Source organism: Cetorhinus maximus, chromosome 11 (genome assembly GCF_964194155.1).
Source record: "Cetorhinus maximus chromosome 11, sCetMax3.hap1.1, whole genome shotgun sequence".
In the NCBI taxonomy this organism is placed as follows: Eukaryota; Metazoa; Chordata; class Chondrichthyes; order Lamniformes; family Cetorhinidae; genus Cetorhinus; species Cetorhinus maximus.
In genome coordinates this window covers 108,325,859-108,344,713 of record NC_135889.1, presented here as the reverse complement: position 1 = coordinate 108,344,713, position 18,855 = coordinate 108,325,859, and the positions used below count along the sequence as shown (strand labels likewise).

Here is an 18,855-nt window from a genome sequence, read left to right as displayed (position 1 = left end):
AAACATTTTAAAAATTCCTCCCCCTCCTTACCCTTCACTCTAACATTATCTTAATTTATATTTGCATAATTAAAGACCCCATATCACTATTCCAGAGTTCTTGCACATCCGTGATGTGCAAGAACACTTTCTTTGATCCAGTCAGATGATTCCACAGTAGCCCTGCTTATTGCCTCGATTTAGTAAAGGACATTTCCCATCACAAAAGAGTCTTCTCTCTTTCACATCGTAGCTATAACAGCAGCCAACTGCGACTGTGGCAGTAATAGTAACGTGCAATACATATTGCCAACTAATTTTTAAAAATTAAAAATTCTGAGAAGGCACGCAGAATATTTAAAATAGCAGCATCCAGGAGTGTGTTTAGCCTAGAACATAATCTTCGGGTATATAGCAATTGCTATAACATTGCAGTTGTGATATATGTTGTCATGTGTGGATGTTACAGCCCAGTCATTGCTTCTGGCATTCAAGAACACAAGAATAGGAGGGGTTGACAACATGACCCCTCAAGCCTGCACCACCATTCAATAAGATAAATGGCTGCTCATGGGTTTCAACTCCATTTTCTTGCCTGCTCCCTATAGCCCTCAATTCCCTGAGACACCAAAAATCTGTCTATCCCAGCTTTAAATGTATCCAATGACAGAGCTACCACTGCCCACTGGGGAAGAGAATTCCAAAGATTCACAACCCTTTGAGCAAAGCAATTTCTCCTCATCTCAGTCCTAAATGATCGGCCCCAATCCGGAGACTGTGACCCCGCAAGTATATCTTTGCTTAAATGTGGAGATGAAAACTGCACACAGCATTCCAGATCTGGTCTCACCAAAACCCTGTATAATTGTAGTGGGTCTTCTTTATTCCTGGACTCCAATCCCCTTGCAATAAAGGCCAACATGCCATTTACTTCCCAACTGCTTATTGTGCTTGCATGCTAACTTTCTGCAGTTCCTCATACGTGCACACCCAAGTTTCTTTGAACATCAACACTTACATGTTTCTCAACTTTTAAAAAATATTTTGCTTTTTTATTGTTATGACTGAAGTGAATAACTTCATACTTCCCAACATTATACTCTATCTGCCACCTTCTTGCCCACTCACTTAACCTGTCTATATGTCTCTGCAGCCTTTCCATGTCCTCCCCACAACTTACCTTTCAACCTGGTTTTATATCATCAGCAAACTCTCATCTCCACATTTAAGCAAGGATATATTTGCAATCAAGGTAGTACAGCAAAGGTTCACTAGATTGCTCCCTGGGATGAGGGAGTGGTCCTATGTTCAGAGGCTGAGTAAATTGGGCCTCTTTTCCACGGGGCTTAGAGCGAGAGGCGATCTCATTGAAACATACAAGATTGTGAAGGGACTTGATAGGGTGAGCGCTGAGAGTGAGTTTCCGCTGGTCGGGGAATCCAAAATAGGAATCCAAAATATGGGGTCACAGTCTACGGATTGAGGCCAATCATTTAGGACTGAGGTGAGGAGATATTGCTTCACTCAAAGAGTTGTGAATCTTTGGAATTCTCTTCCCCGGAGGGTTGTGGTTGCTCTGTCGTTGGATACATTTAAAGCTGGGAAAGACAGATATTTGGTGTCTCGGAATCGAGGGCTAAGGGGAGCAGGCAGGAAAATGGAGTTGAAACCCATGAGCAGCCATTTATCTTATTGAATGGTGGTGCAGGCTTGACGGGCCATGTTGTCAACTCCTCCTATTCTTGTGTTCTTGAATGCCAGAAGCAATGACTGGGCTGTGACATCCACACATGACAACATATATCACAGAACTGCAGTGTTTTAGCAATTGCTATATCCCCAAAGATTATATTCTAGGTTAAACACACTCCTGGATGCTGCTGTTTTAAATATCCTGTGTACCTTCTCAGAATTTAAAATTTTTTTAAAGTTAGTTGGCAGTTTGCATTGCACGTTACTCTTATTAGGAGTAATTAATATATTACTCTTTGTCTCTTCATCCAAGTCGTTAATATAGATTATAAATAGCTGAGGCCCCAGCACTGACTCTTGCGGCACTCCATTACTCACTGCCTGTCAACTTGAAAATGCTCAGTTCATGCCCACTCTCTGCTTCCTGTTAACCAATCCTCTACCTACACTAATATATTACCTTCAACTCCATGAGCCCTTACCTTGCCTTTGAACCTTTTGTGTGGCACTTTGTCAAACACCATTTCGAAATCCAGACACACTACATCTACTGGTTCTTCTTTATCTACCCTACTAGTTACATCCTCAAAAAGCTAATAAATTGGTCAAACAATTTCCCTTTAGTAAACCAATGTTGTCCTGTTCTAATCATACAATACTTTTTAAGTGCATTGTTAAGGTTTCCTTAATAATAGATTCCAGCATTTTCTGGTATTAGACTAATTGGCCTGTAGTTCCTGGTTTTCTCTCCTCCTCCTTTCTCGAAAAGCAGCATAACATTTGCCAACTTCCAATCTGATAGGACCATTCTGGAATCAAACGAATTTTGGAAAATCATAGCTACCATATCTGCCATCTCTATAGCTATCTCTCTTAGAATTCTAGGGTGTGGGCCATGAGATCCTGGATCTTAGTCCCCAAGTTTCTCCAATACTTTTTCTCTGCTGATATTAATTTCCTCACTCTTTTTCACCCCCTAGGTTACTGTCAATTTCTGGTATGAAATTTGTGCCTTCTAGTGTGAAGACAGACACAAAATATTTGTTCACTGTCTCAGCCATTTCCTCATTCCCCATGATAATTTCTCCTGCTGCTGCTTCTAAGGGACCAACATTTACTTTGGCTACTCTTTTCCTTTTTATATACTTATAAAAATCTCTTACAATCTGTTTTTATGTTTCTGGCTAGTTTACTCTCATATTCAATTTTTTCCCTTTTAATCAACTTTTTGGTGGACCTTTGTGGTTTCTAAAACATTCCCAAACCTCTGACTTGCTACAATTTTCTGCAAGATCATACAATTCCATCTTTCAATCTAATGCTATTCTTAACTTCCCGAGTGAGTCACGGTTGGGTTGTTTTTGATAACTTTTTGCTTTTCACTGGAATGCATTTTTGTAGAACAGTTTGGATCCTTTGTCTCTCATTGTTCATTCACCATCATACTTTTTAGACTATTTACCCAATTAACCTTAACCAGTTCTACCCTCATACCTATGTAATTTTTAAGATTCTTGTTTGTGATTGGAGTATGTCACTTTCAAACATGGAATTCACTGGTATTATGATCACTATTTCCCAGTGGATCTTTTACTTTTATTAATTAACCCTGCTTCATCACACAATGCTAGATCTAAGATAGCTTTATCCCGAGTCGGTTCCAAAATGTAATGTATTGCTCCAAGAAACTGTCACAAAAATTTTACAATCTCATCTTCTAGACCCTTGCCACTTTGATTCTCCCAGTCTATATGAAGGCTAAAGTCCCCAAAATGATTACATTGCCTTTGTTAGAAGCTCCAATAATTTCTTGTTTAGTGCTCTGTCCAGTTTAACTACTGTTAGGTGGCCTACAAACTACTCCCACCAGTGTTTTCTGACTCTTGCTATTCCTAATTTCCACCCACACTGATCTTACTTCATGATCTTCTGAGATCAGATCCCTTTTCTCTAAAGTACTTATGTCATCCTTTACTATTAAGGCTACCCATCCTCCTTTGCCATTTTGTCAGTCTGTCTGAAACATTGCATACCCTGGAATATTTATTTCCCAGCTTTGATCACCTTGTAACCATGTTTCTGTAATGGTGATTAAATCTAAATCATTTACCTCTCCGCGACGATTTCATCCAACATATTGCAGATGCTTTGTGCATTCAGGTAAAGAATCTTAAATTTCATTTTTCTTTTGCTGCTATTCCCTGTAATGACCTTATTCGCTGATGTACAACTTTTGTTAAACTCTTTGTCCCTTCTTGCTCATCTTTACCCACATTGTTATACAGTTTTGATGCCTTGATCTTTCTCTTCAGATTTCTAAATCACTCTTCACCTGAACCCTCCTCTGTTAATTTAAAGGCTTGTCCACAGCTCTAGTTATGATTGGCCAAGACACTGCTCCCAGCCTGGTTTAAGTGAAGCCCACCCCAACAGAATAGTGCTTTCTTCCCCAAGTATTGATGCCAGTGCCCCTTGAAACAAACCCCTTCTTCCCACACCACTTTTTGACCATGCGTTTAATTCTCTAATCCACCTGACCCTATGCTAATTAATGCGTGGCTCAGGTAATAACCCAGAGATGATTACCTTTGCTGTTCTGCATTTTAATTTGGCCCCTAAATCCTTAAGTTCTCTTAGCAGAACATTATTACTGGTTCTACCTATGTCGTTGACCAGGATAACTGGGTTCCCCCCCAGTCCCAGTCCAAATTCCTCTCCAACCGGGAGGTGTCCTTAACCTTGGCACCAGGCAGGCAACACAACCTTCGGAGCTCCTGGTCGCAGTTGCAGAGAACATTATCTATTCCCGTGACTATACTGTCTCCTATCTCTACACATTCCTCTTTTCTTCCCTCCACTTGAATGGCATCCTTCACCATGGTGCCATGATCAGTCTGCTCATCCTCCTTATGGCCTGAATTTTTCCCGCGCCGGGTGGGCTCAGTGGAAGTGGGCAGGATGGTCGCAGAGCCGACCACCGCCTGTGATCAGCTCCACGCCACCATTTTACGCAGGCTTGCCAATTACGGCCCGCCCAGCTTAATACGCAAGTGGTAGCGATGAGCACTATCTGTGCGGGCGAGGGAGGGGGGAGAGTCAGGTCTAGCGCTCTAAAGAGCACTTCAATCTCCCTGAGCCACGGAGCTGCCTCAGGGAGATTGAAGCGCTTTTGAAAAAATCAATGCGATAAAAATTTAATGACTGTGTCACGTGAGTTGGGACATGTTTTTATTTTTCAAAAAAAGTTTTTATTCAATTTGTAAAAGCATTAGGAAACCTCATCCTGCTTGCGGATGAGGTTTCCTAAAAAACGTAAAGGCTGCTTGGCCTTTTCGCCTCCAGCCAACCGTTAGGTTGGGTGGGCAGCATAAATTTGAAATTAATTAGTTCCTTAATGGCCTCAATAGGCCTTTTAATTATCGGCGGGCGCACAGCCGACTCCGGCATGCACCTGCCGAATGAAGCATGGCAAGACAGCGTAATGACGTCAGGACGCACGCCCAATGTCATCACGCGTCATTTTATGTTCCGGTGTGTCGGGCCCGTACCCGCACACCAAATGTAAAATCCTGGCCTATAGTTCTGCTTCTCATCCACATAGGTAGCAAGCACCTTGTTGGACAAAGTCAGGGGTTAAGGCTCCTGCAACACTACTTGCTGATTCTCCATACCTGCCCAACTCCCAGTCACACCCCTCCTGCCCCTGACCATTGACCAACTCAAGTTCTGCCTAGCCTAAGGGGTGTGACCACCTCCTGGAATAAAGCGTCCAGGTAACTTTTCCACTTCCTGATGTGTCAGACTGTCTGCAGCTCAGCCTCGAGCTCAATGACTCTGAGCCAAATTCCTTTGCATTCTTTGTACTACATTATATAATGGGTCTTAAATTGACCGGTATGAATGCACAGTATTTGTTTTGGGGACAGCGTTTAAAAAAAATGAATGCTCTCCTGCCAGAACCCATTAGAGGCCACTTTAACCTAGCCCACCCAACAAGCAACTGTCTGGAATGGATTCACTGACTATTTTACACCGCATCTGATTTTACTGTCCTTTGACTTCAAAATCAGGCAGGATATAAAACAGACACCGATCCCATCCTGCCAGTTTCTAATCAGGTGGGCTAGGTTAAAATTAACGTGCTGTTTTGTCTATAAAATTAATCACCCACTTAGTTATTGCCATACCCGATTAAAAAACAATTATCAAGAGCATGCTATAATACATAAAACAACAGATCTTTAGAGATGAAAAATAAAGCGTGGAGTATCTCATCCTTGTATTAGTATTTCTTTGGTTTTCATTAGGGTTATGAATATTTGTGCTGAAGAATGACCAATCCAGGAGCAACTTTCTGCTTTGGGTCCAGATCCACTGAAGACCAGCAAAAATTGGAAATCTGAATAAAAGAACAAAAAAATTCTGGAAATAAACAGCACAGAACAGCACCTTTGGAGGGACACAGGCGAAGTAATGATTCGTGTGTGCATTCTTCTTCAAAACAGCTTTTAAAGATGAATACACACCAGAAATATTCACTTAGCTGTTCTGACTAAGCTACTGTGTGTTTTCAGTATTTTCTGTCTTTGCTTGACCAAGGATTGGGCCAAGATTAACCAAACTAACTTCCAATTGGACTCTAATTGCCAACATTACCACAGTCTGGGTTGAACTTAAATACAGGTCCCAGAGGTGAAAAAACTGTGCTGATCCACTGGATTATCCAATGCCCCCCTTTGTAATCAATCCATATTTTCAGTTTGTTTGTTCACAGCTGTAAGCATTTAATCAGCTCAGGATTCCATTGTAACCAAGCATCTATATATGACCCATGAATATTTCAGTAGCTTTGAGGCTTCTATGTTCTGTAATGTGACAACAAACAACTTCGTAATGCAGTCCAAGACATCCACAACTCTATATGCCATGTAACCTCTGATCTGTTATTTGTACGTATTTATCCTAACAGTCTGGAAGAAGAATAAGAACAGCAAAGAAACAACAGAATGATTGGTGAAGAAAACAGGATCAAAAAGCACTACTACCTTAGTCCTGGAGTCTCCTAATAGCTGATTGCAGCAAAACAATTTTGGAGGGGAAAAAGTACAAAGAATCATGTCAAACGGAGAACAATTGAATATTTTCACAGCAGAACGATGAATTCATTAAAGCAAATTAAACACAAAACAGGTAAAGCATTTCAAAGATGATTTTGAGATGGTTACTTTCAGAAATGCTTAAATGATTGGGTGCAGGGAAAATACCAAAATCCTGCTACCATACCAAAAATTGGCATGAATATGAATATGGTAAAGGGTGGCCAATGGTCATCGTGCCTTTGTACAGGTCAATGATAGAATAATTGTCTTTGCTTCTTCTCTGACAAAATAACCATACTCCAAGAATGTATATAAATTATGGGACCTGGAGAATCAGAATTCATTCCATAGCAATGGCCTAATTCTATCACTATCTGGTGCCATTCAACATCAGAAGTTAATGCCATCCCCCAATAAAAAAAAACTTCAGTTTTATTTTGTTTAAATAGGGTGGGTGGAGGGAAGGGAGTGGGGGGTGGGAGAGGAGGGGGAAGAGAGAGAGGGTCCCAACACTTTATAATGTCCCTAGGTTCCCACTCATGGCCTCAAGTTCTAGGATGCGAGGACACAGAGCGAGGAAGAGAAGGCAAGAGCAAGGGCACCACACAGGATAAGAAGAGAGCAAGATGAGATCAAGAGGAGAGAGGGGGAAGGGAGCAAGGAAAGAGAGAGGGAGAGGAAGAGAGCAAGGAGAGAGAGGGGGAAGGGAGCAAGGAGACTGCAGGAACAAGAAAAAGAGAACAAGAATCTAGACCCTACCGCAGCAAGGCAATTCCACAGGGAAAGCAATTGCTGACTCTAAGAACAGGAAAGCACTAACACAACAGTTTGAAAGACACTCAACATTGGAGTTGCAAAAAGAATGTACAAGAATGTGCAATTTACAGAAATGCTATTTTTAGAGAAAAGTAAAAGTAAATTATTTACACTCGATTAGTGATGATGTACTCCACAGTTGAACAGTCAACCAGTGTTGATAAGACTCACATGAATGAGGGCAAACCTGGGCATGCTACTGGATGGTGGCCATTATATATGCATTTATAATGCAGCATGTGGTTAACAATCTAAGGAAAGACTGGTTGTGGGCGGTGGGGGTGGGGGTCGGGGGGCGGGGGAGGTGGGTGTAGGGCTGGGTGACGGGGAAACAGAACATCAATGCTGTACCAAAAGCAAAACTTCCCAAATACCTTAAATTCCACCACTCAGCAAGATAAAACTGTCAAGAACCACAATTGTATGTAATGATAATCTGATATAAAAATATTAGAATGACAAGCCGCTAAAGTAGGGCTTTTTGAAAAAATGTAATCAATAATTGCATTCAAAACGATATAGTTTTTAAGACTGGAATTCCATTTCAGTTTTGCAGTTAACGACTCAATCATGTATTACCAAGGCATCTGCAACGGCAGCCTCCACCTCCGTGCTTGTATTGAGAACCCTCATGGCATTTACTGTGGGAGGCAACCGACCAGCTGGTCCAAGCCCATATCGATCTAATAAAAATTAAAATATAAAGTTAAACTAAGAGTTATTAAAAGAGGTTTTGCTTCTCAAGTTACACCAACTTAGGCCAACAAGAGCAGTTATTGTGACAAACAGCTTTGACTACGCTATTTAAAGCTGCAACATATGCTACCTTAAAATCAGAAGTTATTTCTCTACCTCACTCCCACCCAAACAAACTTCAACAATGATGCAATTCAAAGAGTAATGAAAGTCTGGCCAACAATCTTACAAAAAGTTAAATTTTATTTCTAATAACATATTGGAATAATTTTCAAATAGAAGGAAACAAATTTTTGGTTTGAATATATTTGGTGCAAATAATTGTTTCCACTTTGGCAATGCACTATAATATTGAGGTTTTTAATTTCAATCTGAGTATGCAAAAAAGGAGTCAATTGCTGGGCTCACCACTGTATCTGGGTGAGCTGGTTAAAAATAAATTTAGCATAAAGACTTGGGTACATTTCAGTGTTCTATGGTGGATTAGAAAATAGTAATATATGAAAGCACCTGTATTAAATTAAAAAGCTAAAAGCTAAAATTAAGTTTATTTTGATTGTTGCTAACTGCATATCCTCATAACAGGCTTGCTTAATACTGAAACTCAATTTGAGAGACTGAACATGTCAGTTGATATGAAGTTATCCCTTTAAGTAAATATATGCCTTGATTAATGTTTCCAATGATTGGGAGCTGGGCAACAACTTTCAATTTTATATAGATGTAAATTTCTGCTGCATTTTCAACTTAAGTTGCCTCTTTATTATGCATCTGTGCATAATATGTCCCACTTGGGACATTTGAACCTTTCTCAACTTTTTCAATGTTTTTGTTTAAAGAGGTTGAAATACTCAAATACATCTTTACAAGTTAATAAGATTGTTTGAGCTTCAGGAAAAGTAGGCTGATTATTATTATTAAATTTGAGCTGCATTTTCATCTGCATTCAACTGATATATTTTGAAGATATCTTTTATTACAGAAGGCCCAATCCTTCCATGCAGGGAGATGGGCAGGGAAGTGGAGTGCAGTGTAAGTGTCAAGTCCAGTAGCCATGACCATGAGTAGCATCACTAGCACCACAGTAATCTATTATTTGCACTCTCACTCTTCTGCAGTGCCTGCGTTACCAGTCTGCACATTTAATGGAATACATGAAAATGAAAGTTGGGTGGATTCTAATAGCAATACTGCTGAACAAGTACTTCTTCAGAAATACTGATAGTGGAAGCCATTCAAATATGCAAGCTCTTGGAAGAGAGTGGCTGCTGCTCATCACCACTCTATTGGAATATCCAGGGTCAAATCCATCTCATATACATGACACCATGCACCACCATGTGCAAATTAGGGGCACTCAAAGCTTGGAAGGTGTGGGGAGGGGTAGAAGAATGAGCAGAAAAGCAGCAATTATTAGCCAATGAGGGTAGTGTCCCACTAGATCATCTGCAAATTCAGGGCAACAACCTTCATGTTAACAAAAGCCAGGTTACGTTAAGGAGTGTGTTACAAAAGAAGTTATACATAATCAGTGTTAGAACTGCAACCTTGTTAGAATCAGTAGCATTATAGCAAGGAAAAACATTTTTTCAGTCTTTTGTTACAAAAATGGATGGGCTTTCCATTTAATCTAATTCTGGTTTATTTTACTGCAAAACAGATTCCAGAGGATGCTCTTTATTACTTTAAAAGGGAAATCAATTGAAGCCATGCAAAATTATTTTCACTGCAGTTGAACTTCGAGATCTAGTTGATAACGACATGGTTCAGTATAATAAAAATCCAGGATCCAGACAAGAGAGGAATTAGTACAAACATAGTTAAAAAATGGGGAGGATGAGAATGGAGGTTAACAGAAGGGCAGTAAACAGAATAATTATACATGGCTCTCAGGACAATCCAGATTTGATGGGCCAAATAGCTTTTGTGCACCAAATGATCCCCCGTTTTTAAAATACACCAATTATTACTGGATTAATGGACATTCTGTTGCTAACTATTTCAAAGAAACTGTATGTTGAAGTGGATTCTCAACTTGCTGCCCAGATGTAAAATTGGTTTTGTGAATTGGCTGCTATTTAACAGAAACTACACATTTTTCATTTCCAATTTTACACCAGTAGCAAATTGAAAATTTACCACATAAAGCTGTGCATTGACAAATTTGCAATTAACTGGATGTGAAACTTGTGTTGGCCAATAAACCCAGAAACTGCTAAATTAACCAAAAATGTGTCCATGGCAGGAATGATTGGTATTTGTGTACAAAGGTAGAAAATCTGCTGTTGGTAAATCTTTAGGACATCAGGACTTGACTAAATGCAAATGGACTGGAAAAAATTTTTCACATCTATCTTCATAATCAAACAACTATCAATTTCACATAAACACCAAAGAAAGCCACACTGCCATTTGGCAATTATGACAAAGTGAGCTTTTCAACGACAACTGCTTCTCAGTATTTTGAATTTAATAAATGTGTTTGCAGTTCTGTGACCTGACTGACATCATGCAATTTCAAAAGCTGATATCTGCCTGAAAATTAAACAATCAATCCTTTTAAGGGCAGAAATAAAGTGAATTGTGGCATAAAGTAAAAACAAATTAGTAATGACTACCACAGAGTACAATGCCAAATATCATATTTCACCAGAAAATATTAATGGTGCAACTGAAATAATGAAGACTGTGCACACTATGACAAAAAAGCTCCATGAAGTGTACTATTGGTATTGGGCAACCATAATTGTCATCTTTCCCACAGAGTACAAACACTTTCTTTGGTTTTCTCTCCACCCAAAACAGTACTGGATGGTCATAAATTTATTCTTGAGATATCCGTGTATCTCAAGTCTACAAGGATCACGACACCCTTGCTCCAAGTTTTTTCTTTACAGTCTTATAAAAACGACAATTATGATTACTCCTATGTATGCAACGTGAAATGACCATTTGAAAAAATAAACTGCCTGCAGTTAGAAAACCCCAATGACAAATGGGAAGAAAAAAAAAATGGGGAAATTAGAACAAGCATGCAAACAGCACTTGTTCACCTGGCTGCCCAATAGAATCAGCAGTGGAGAGTGCGCTGGTGGACCTTGAGTGTCGACGAGAAGCTGGAAGCAAAGTGACACCCTGAGTTAATAAATTTCCACACATCACTTTCAGCTACACAGGTGCCAATGCTATTTAGCAGTGAGATAAAAGAATTCAAGCCTTTTTATTAAAAAAAAAAGGATTTCCAACCTAGGTGCGACAGGCTGCTTGACTGCTGCTTTCAATAGAGAAAAATGCTTCGAGTTGAAATAAATTTGCAACTTTCTTTTTAGGCCATGTATACTTAACAGATATGTAGGGTGAACCATGCCCTCAGAGAATAAATTGTTTTCAATTAAGACAATATCTTAGAAATATTAAATGTCTCTCATGCCTTTGCTTTGCCAAAAGCAACATACTCTTTAATGGAATGAAGTTAAAAGGTTTGGTGCAAAGTTAGCTCATGGTGAAGCTGAATACCAAACACATTCAATGAAGTAGAACGATGCTGCGTGCAGATGATGCTTGCACTTCAAAGAGCATATTTACGTTCCAAGTGGACTGACATTAGTTCATTCGTACACAGTTCAAACTTAGTTTCCGAAAAAAAAATTAATGCCACAGATGAAGAACTCTAAAGTAATAATTGAAGTTACGTACATGTCACAAAGGCTTTAACCCATTTATAGCCAGGGATTTTTCCTACTTGTAAAAGAACGTATACTTGGAATAAATAGTTGAGTTTTATTTTAAATAAATGGCAGCAAAATTTGAAGATGAATAAATGCCTGAATTTTCAAAAGGAAACAGCATTACATACATGTATGAATAAATTCAGGTTACCGAAACAGAATTGGCAACCAGGCCTACTTGTATATCTCACCAAATAAACAGCTCCAGAAAGTAAAATACATAGCTAGTGACTTTTAAAAACGATCAACTGAAAAGTGCAGGTTAATCCTCTTTTCATTGTCATTTTGTTTCAGAATTTTGTATCCTCCATTAAGGCATTATTTCACAGTAATCCAAAGCAATATTTTTCCGGCTTAACACAAAGTAAAAGTACCCAATATCACCATGGTTACTTTTACATTTGAGTTTAATGGGTTGCTCATTCATGCATGAGTCTCATCCAGCTATCAGCAACTCTGAGTAAACTTGCCAAATTCACCAAGACCAACAGTCTGAAAGCTCTGACAATAAAAAAGCACTTACCAGGGTTTGGCTTGAACCAATCCAGCAAGTCTATTCTAAAGTTTAACTGCTAGCAATAAGGTTTTGTGCTGCCAATGTCATAATCATCCCGACAGCTGCAGACCCCCACCCCTTCCAACCAAAACAAATCACCAAGCCCAATAGCATAAAAGCAACTGAAACTGAAAATATTCAAAGCTACTTGGAAATTTGGAGCATAGTGCTGCTAAGGAGAATGTTTCTCACATTATTGCATTGTCCTTATTACCAAATACAAGACTTAGCTAGGTCACAAGTCATTTTGAAATTTAACAGCATAGCACAAATAATCAGATAGCTCATAATTTAAGAGAGCACTAGATAGGAGGGGAAACAGAAATGACAAGCTCTGGTCTCTAATGAATTCTTATATCCAGTCTGTAATTAATTAACTGTTAGCACAGTTGAAAAAAATGCTCTCAGAATGTGGGCAGTGCAAGCAAGGCCATTCTTAGTTACCCAGGGAGGGTAATGTTGGGCCTTCCCATTAAATTGCTGTAGTCATTATGGTGATAATGCACCCACCATGGTTATTAGATAGGGAATTTCAGAATTCTCATCCAGCAATGTTGAAGGACTATGGCTATATGCCAGGTCACAATGGTTTGCAACTTAAGAGATTATGGTATTCCCACAAAATTGCGCACTTGTTCCTCTTGGTAGAAGTCCCGGGGGAGGGAGGTGCTGTTGAAATAACATTGGTTATGTTCCTACATTATATTCTTTAGTGCAGTGCATTCTGTATATACCACATCCATAGTCCACCAGTGATGGAGAGGGCAGATATCAAATCCAGTGGCAGGGTCTCTGATCAGGTGAATTGCACTATGTTGGGTATTGCCAAACTTCGAGTGTACTTATGGCTGCCACTCATCCACGTAAAAGACAAACATTCCTTCAAACTCCTGATTTTAAGTAAGCCTTGCAGGTGGTGATGAGGTTTTGCGGGGTGGGGGTGTAGGAAGTGATATATTTGTCACAGTATGCCCATCCGCTGTCCTTTTCCTATATACCATTCTGTGGATACGCCCAGCACAGAATATCATCTGTGACCTTAGAACGTTGGTGGTGGGGGCACTGCGATCATCATGCAACTGAAAGCCAGGAGAGGTGGTTGGGATTTCTCTTGTTTAAGGTACTTATCACATAACACTTGCATGACAGCAATGTTTTCTGTCATCTGTTTACTCAAGCGAAAATAGAAAATGCTGCAAATACTCAGCAGGCCAGGCAGCATCTGTGGAGAGGAAGAGTTAACATTTCAGGTCCACGATGACCCTTCATCATTCTTTCTCTCCACAGATGCAGTCTGACCTGCTGAGTATTTGCAGTATTTTCTGTTTTTATTTGATTCCCAGCATCTGCAGTGTTTCGCTTTGGTGCATCTTAGCTCAAGTCTGGATGTTATCAAGATCGTGTTGTAGGCTAGCATGGGCTGGCTCAATTTCAATGGAGTTTTGAATGATATGTAATACTGTGGAATGTCAGAAAACAGTTCTACGCCTGGTCTTATAAGAGTCATTAATGATGCAACTGATGATGGTTGGGCTAAGGACACTACCTTGAGGAACTCCTCCAGTGATATCTGGAGGCGGCGTTAGCTGCAAACACAGGTATGATTCTCTTTGACTCCCACTATCTTCAATTTTCTTCGGTCTCCTTGATAGCATATTTGGTCAGTTGCTGTGTTGATGTCAATGGCAGCTACACTTATATTTCCTTTAGCATAAAGCTCTTGCCTCCATGTCTGGATCAAAGCTGTGATGAGATATGAAGCCAAGTAGTTTTGAACTAAACAACTAGATATGGATGAGCAGACACTGCTTCGTAGCACTATTGGTGATTCCTGCTAGAACTTTTAATGATAATTGGGAGCTAGCTGATAGAGCAGTCGCTGAAAGATTTGTCCTGCGTTCTTTAGAATAAGACATGCCTGGGGGATCTTCCATGTTGTCAAATAAATGTCAGTGTTTCAGCTGTATTGGAACATCTTGGCCAACTCTGCTGTTCAGATCTTCTGCAATATCACCAAAATATCAACAGGGTCCACAGCGTTTGCTGTGTTCAGAGTACCCAGTCAATTATTGTCACGTGGAGCGAACAGAATTGGCTGGAACTTGGTATCCATTTTAAGGTGTGGGCCTCAGGAGAAAGCTAAGCATGATCATACCTGATACTTATGGCCGAAGAGATGCACAAACCTCAGCTTTACCTCCTCTGCTCACTGCTGCTACAAAGGGCCAAATGCCTACATGATAAGTACTCCTCCACTTACAGGTTGGGCTCCACCATGGCTCAAGGATGAAGATGCTCATAGAGTCATCTCCTCCTAAAAGTTGCCTGGCTTCTCATCAGCATTCTAAACTGGATGTTTTAGGGCCGCAGAGTTTTGCTCTGATCATTTGGTTATGGGACCACTTAGCTCTGTCTATAGCCTGCTGCTTCTGGCATTTATTATTTAGTTCTTTGTAACAGTTTCACTATTGTTAGCACATTGAAATCCCTCACCCGAGTGTTATTTCGTACCCTTGTTTCCCTCAGTTTCCTCAAAATAATGTTCAACTTGTAGAAGCACTGATTAATCAGTTGAGGAGGTGCAGTAAATAACTTGCATGACGTTTCAATGGCATCAAAAGGTCTAGATTCAATGCTCAGAACTCCTAGGGCTATATATGCACTTAACTGTACATCACTATGCCCTTACCTCTAACCTGTTGCTCCGACAGGGGATATCTAGCGATGATAGAGGATCCTGGAATTGTGGCTGACACATATGATTCTGCGGGTATAATTATGTTCAACTGCTACGTAACTTGTCTGTGAGATAGTGATTGTTTACCACAGGGCTGTTTGCTTGGCTACTTCAGAGGGCAATACGAGTTAACCACATTATTTGGGTCTGGAAGTACATGTAAACCAGACTAGGTAGGGGTGACAAATTCTCTTTGTTCAAGTCGTAACGATTAATTGAGCTTTATCACAAACTGAAAACATTCATTGTAAGCTTTTCTTTTTAGGGCTAGCACACATTATTAGATATTTAGTTAATTTACTTTTGTGCTTTGCCAGTGATATTTCAATTTCTTTGCTGACCCAGTACTAAAAACAAAAGGCTCACAAATATTTAAACGTCAATCAATTTCACAGCATTAAGACCTGATATTCTACAGTTTAAATACATACATACAGAGTAGTTATAACATAGAAACAGGCCATTCATCACAACCAGTTTAGGTTGGCGTGTACCCACGTGCATAGGTTCTAATCACATTTACTCACTGCATTCCCGTATCCCTTCAACTCCTTTTCCTTCATTCACCTATGCAATTGAATCTCTAATGTTAAAATAATTTCTGCTCCAACACCTAACCCAAGAACTGAATGTCACAGCCTCATAACTTTCTGAAGTTTCTCCTGTCCTTTGCTTTAAATCTCTTACATTTAACCTTGTATGTATGGCTGCGAAATTCTTGACACCTGGAAAGTGTCTGCTTCTGTCTTTGTCCCAACCTTCCGTAATTTTAATCACTTCTATCATTTCATTCCATAAGCTGCACTGTTATATTAAAATCCCCATGAGCCAACTGTGCTTTTAAATGTGTTGCCCTGCGACATTAAGAGTTCTGATATGCAGCTGACTTTTACACCTAAGTGTCCCCTGAAAATGCTGCCTGCGATATTATGTTCTGCTTACAGCTATGCACCTGACAAGTTTATGTAAACAGTACATCAGATAACATGTATGTATCATAAATTTCAAAATATTATGACTGATGGCTTTGGAAAGTATATTTACATATTGGTCAAACCTGGCTTATGATAAATGCATTAACCCTGATGTCTGTGGATTTGAACAATGTTCTCTAATTAGTATTCATTATTATACATGTACTTGATAATACAAACCATGATCTATCAAGTAGATATCAAACATTGAATCCCCAATGCTTGTTGTGCCACAATCTTTTCAGATGTGAAGATGGCCAGAGCCGATAATCCTTATAAAAATCACACAAATAAAATAGTTTCATGAGTTTTTATTCCATAGTAAACTTGGCAAATTGTCTAGCAGCAAAAGTGTTTCCAAACTGGAAGAAATGAACTGGTATTTATAACATGTACCCTCCTAAGTTTGTTACTGCACCCGTCAGCAGAACATGTAACATGCAAATATAATATTGATGTAATGTTACATTTAATAATGCATCTCCACTAACCAGGCTTAAAAGATATTTAATCCTGTTGATTCCAGCTTATCTTTAGAAATATTTTGTGATTACCAAGTTAAGTTCAGATAAGGAACACTGTTTGGTCCATCCGTCTACATAACAATAGTTAGAACACTTCAGCAATATTCTTTGGGTGGCTTCAGTGGCATAGTAGGGCAATATATAAATGTAGGTGCATTTTCTCTATCTAGCTCATCACTTCCCAGAAGCCTATAGCACCTCCATCAAAGCGGCTAAATGCCTCTCAAATTATGGTGTTTGTGCTTTCACTACCCCAGCTGTAAGATTTGTTTCAGGCTTTTTTTATTCTTTCATGGGACATGGGTGTCACTGGCAAGGCCAGCTTTTGTTGTCCATTCCCCAATTGCCCTCAAACTAAGTGGCTTGCTAGGGCACCTCAGAGGGGATTTAAGAGTCAATCACTTTGCTGTGGGTCTGGAGTCACACGTAGGCCAGACCTGATAAGGATGGCAAATTTCCTTCCACAAAAGGACATTAGTGAACCAGATGGGTTTTTACGACAATCGATAATAGTTTCATGGCACCATACTGAGGCTAGCTTTCAATTCCAGATTTATTAATTAACTGAATTTAAATTCCACTAGGTGCTGTGGTGTGATCTGAACCCTTGTCCCAAGCATTAACCTAGGCCTCTGGATTACTAGCCCGGTGACAATATCACTGTGCCACTGACTCATGCTTAATCATATTCTGCACTCATAAGGGCTTATTGATGTAATTCCCCAATTTACCTTTCATTATTTAACATTCATGAGCTTTCTTTAAAAAAGAAAATAACTAATTTACATCAATGCCCATGGTACAATTTTAGTTAGACTTGGGGTCATAGTTTAATTTTATATAGGACGCTGGATTTAGGTTTTACTATTCCAATTTACAGAGCTTCGTAAGGTTTGTCTCTCATTTCACCACCTTTCAAGGCTGAAGAATCTGATCTTTTCAAGTCTTCCTTTATAATTCAATATGACAACATGATGAATCAGTATCAAGGCACTACTCTGCACAGCCTCATGGACTTGGGACATTTTTCTTGTGTCTCAGTGACAAGAATCAAGTGCAGCCTTAGCAAGGCATGAGTGCTCAGGCTACTTAGCTCTATTTCGGCCTCTTCTCTAGCTTTGTTTTTTTTGCACAATTCACTGAACAAGCATAACTCAATTTTTTCCTTAAAATTCACTTCCCTGTTTAGAATTCCAGACAGCAGAATGTGCAATGGTGAATGTAACATGAGCTGGTTACAAGGAACAATATATACTCCACTCACCAGCATTTTATACAAACTACGAGGTATAAGGCTATAAATATCTGTCCTGTTCAAAATTGCAGCAGCACTAAACAATGAAAAACAGAGTGTTCAATTCCTTGAACTTGGAATGAAATGTTCTCTCTTCCAGGACTATGTTTTACTGCCGCTTTTTATTTAATCCTGTAATTTCCAGTTCAGAACAAAATTGGGCATTTCCTTTATATTTGGATAAACCAGGTTTAACAGGTGTCAGGAGGCTAAGATCTCTCACTCTATTTTTATAAAATATATAGATATTCTACTGGCTAATTTCTAAAGTTTAAAAACTGGACAAAGACTTTAATAAGGCTGGAGCTATGTCTGCCTGTGACCCTGATCAAAAGAAACTTTCGGGCAGTATTAGAGAAACTGATACCTCGTTATGACTGAAAGGACGCTAACAACCCTGTGGGCTGCAGACACCAAGTTCAAAAGGGATTATACAAAGGCCATCTACATTTCATTAGCCAGGCTTGGCCACCAGAGTCTACTGGTCTGCTAGGGCAAAGGACCCTGCAACCTCCTTTCAAATTCTTAATGATTGTAACATTAACCATCTCAGGAACCCAAACAAAGGAATATACACCCTTTGATAAAGCCAAAGTGGAGAGGTAGGAGTCATGTGACATGTCGTGTCGTCGTCTCTACCCCCACCCCCAACAAGCTGGGAGAATTAATTATACTGTCTTGCTGTACTACAAATCAGTCTGCCATCTTTCCATATACCAAGCAGCAGCACAGAAAAAGAACTCCGTCCAGGTTTGAACGT

General features: G+C 39.6%; 1 protein-coding gene across 4 annotated transcripts in view; it reads right to left on the bottom strand.

The window, feature by feature from the left end:
* clasp1a (cytoplasmic linker associated protein 1a) overlaps positions 1-18,855 on the bottom strand; it is a 316,093-nt gene that overhangs the window by 94,943 nt on the left and 202,295 nt on the right. For 2 of the 4 annotated variants that reach the window (XM_078552573.1, XM_078552570.1), the window contains 3 exons: positions 11,336-11,398; positions 8,166-8,269; positions 6,717-6,740 (listed from right to left, as the gene is read on the bottom strand). In XM_078552573.1, coding sequence (XP_078408699.1) covers positions 6,717-6,740; positions 8,166-8,269; positions 11,336-11,398 — 191 coding nt within the window. The remainder of the gene's footprint in view (positions 1-6,716; positions 6,741-8,165; positions 8,270-11,335; positions 11,399-18,855) is intronic. The other 2 variants (XM_078552571.1, XM_078552572.1) reach the window with 1 other exon arrangement.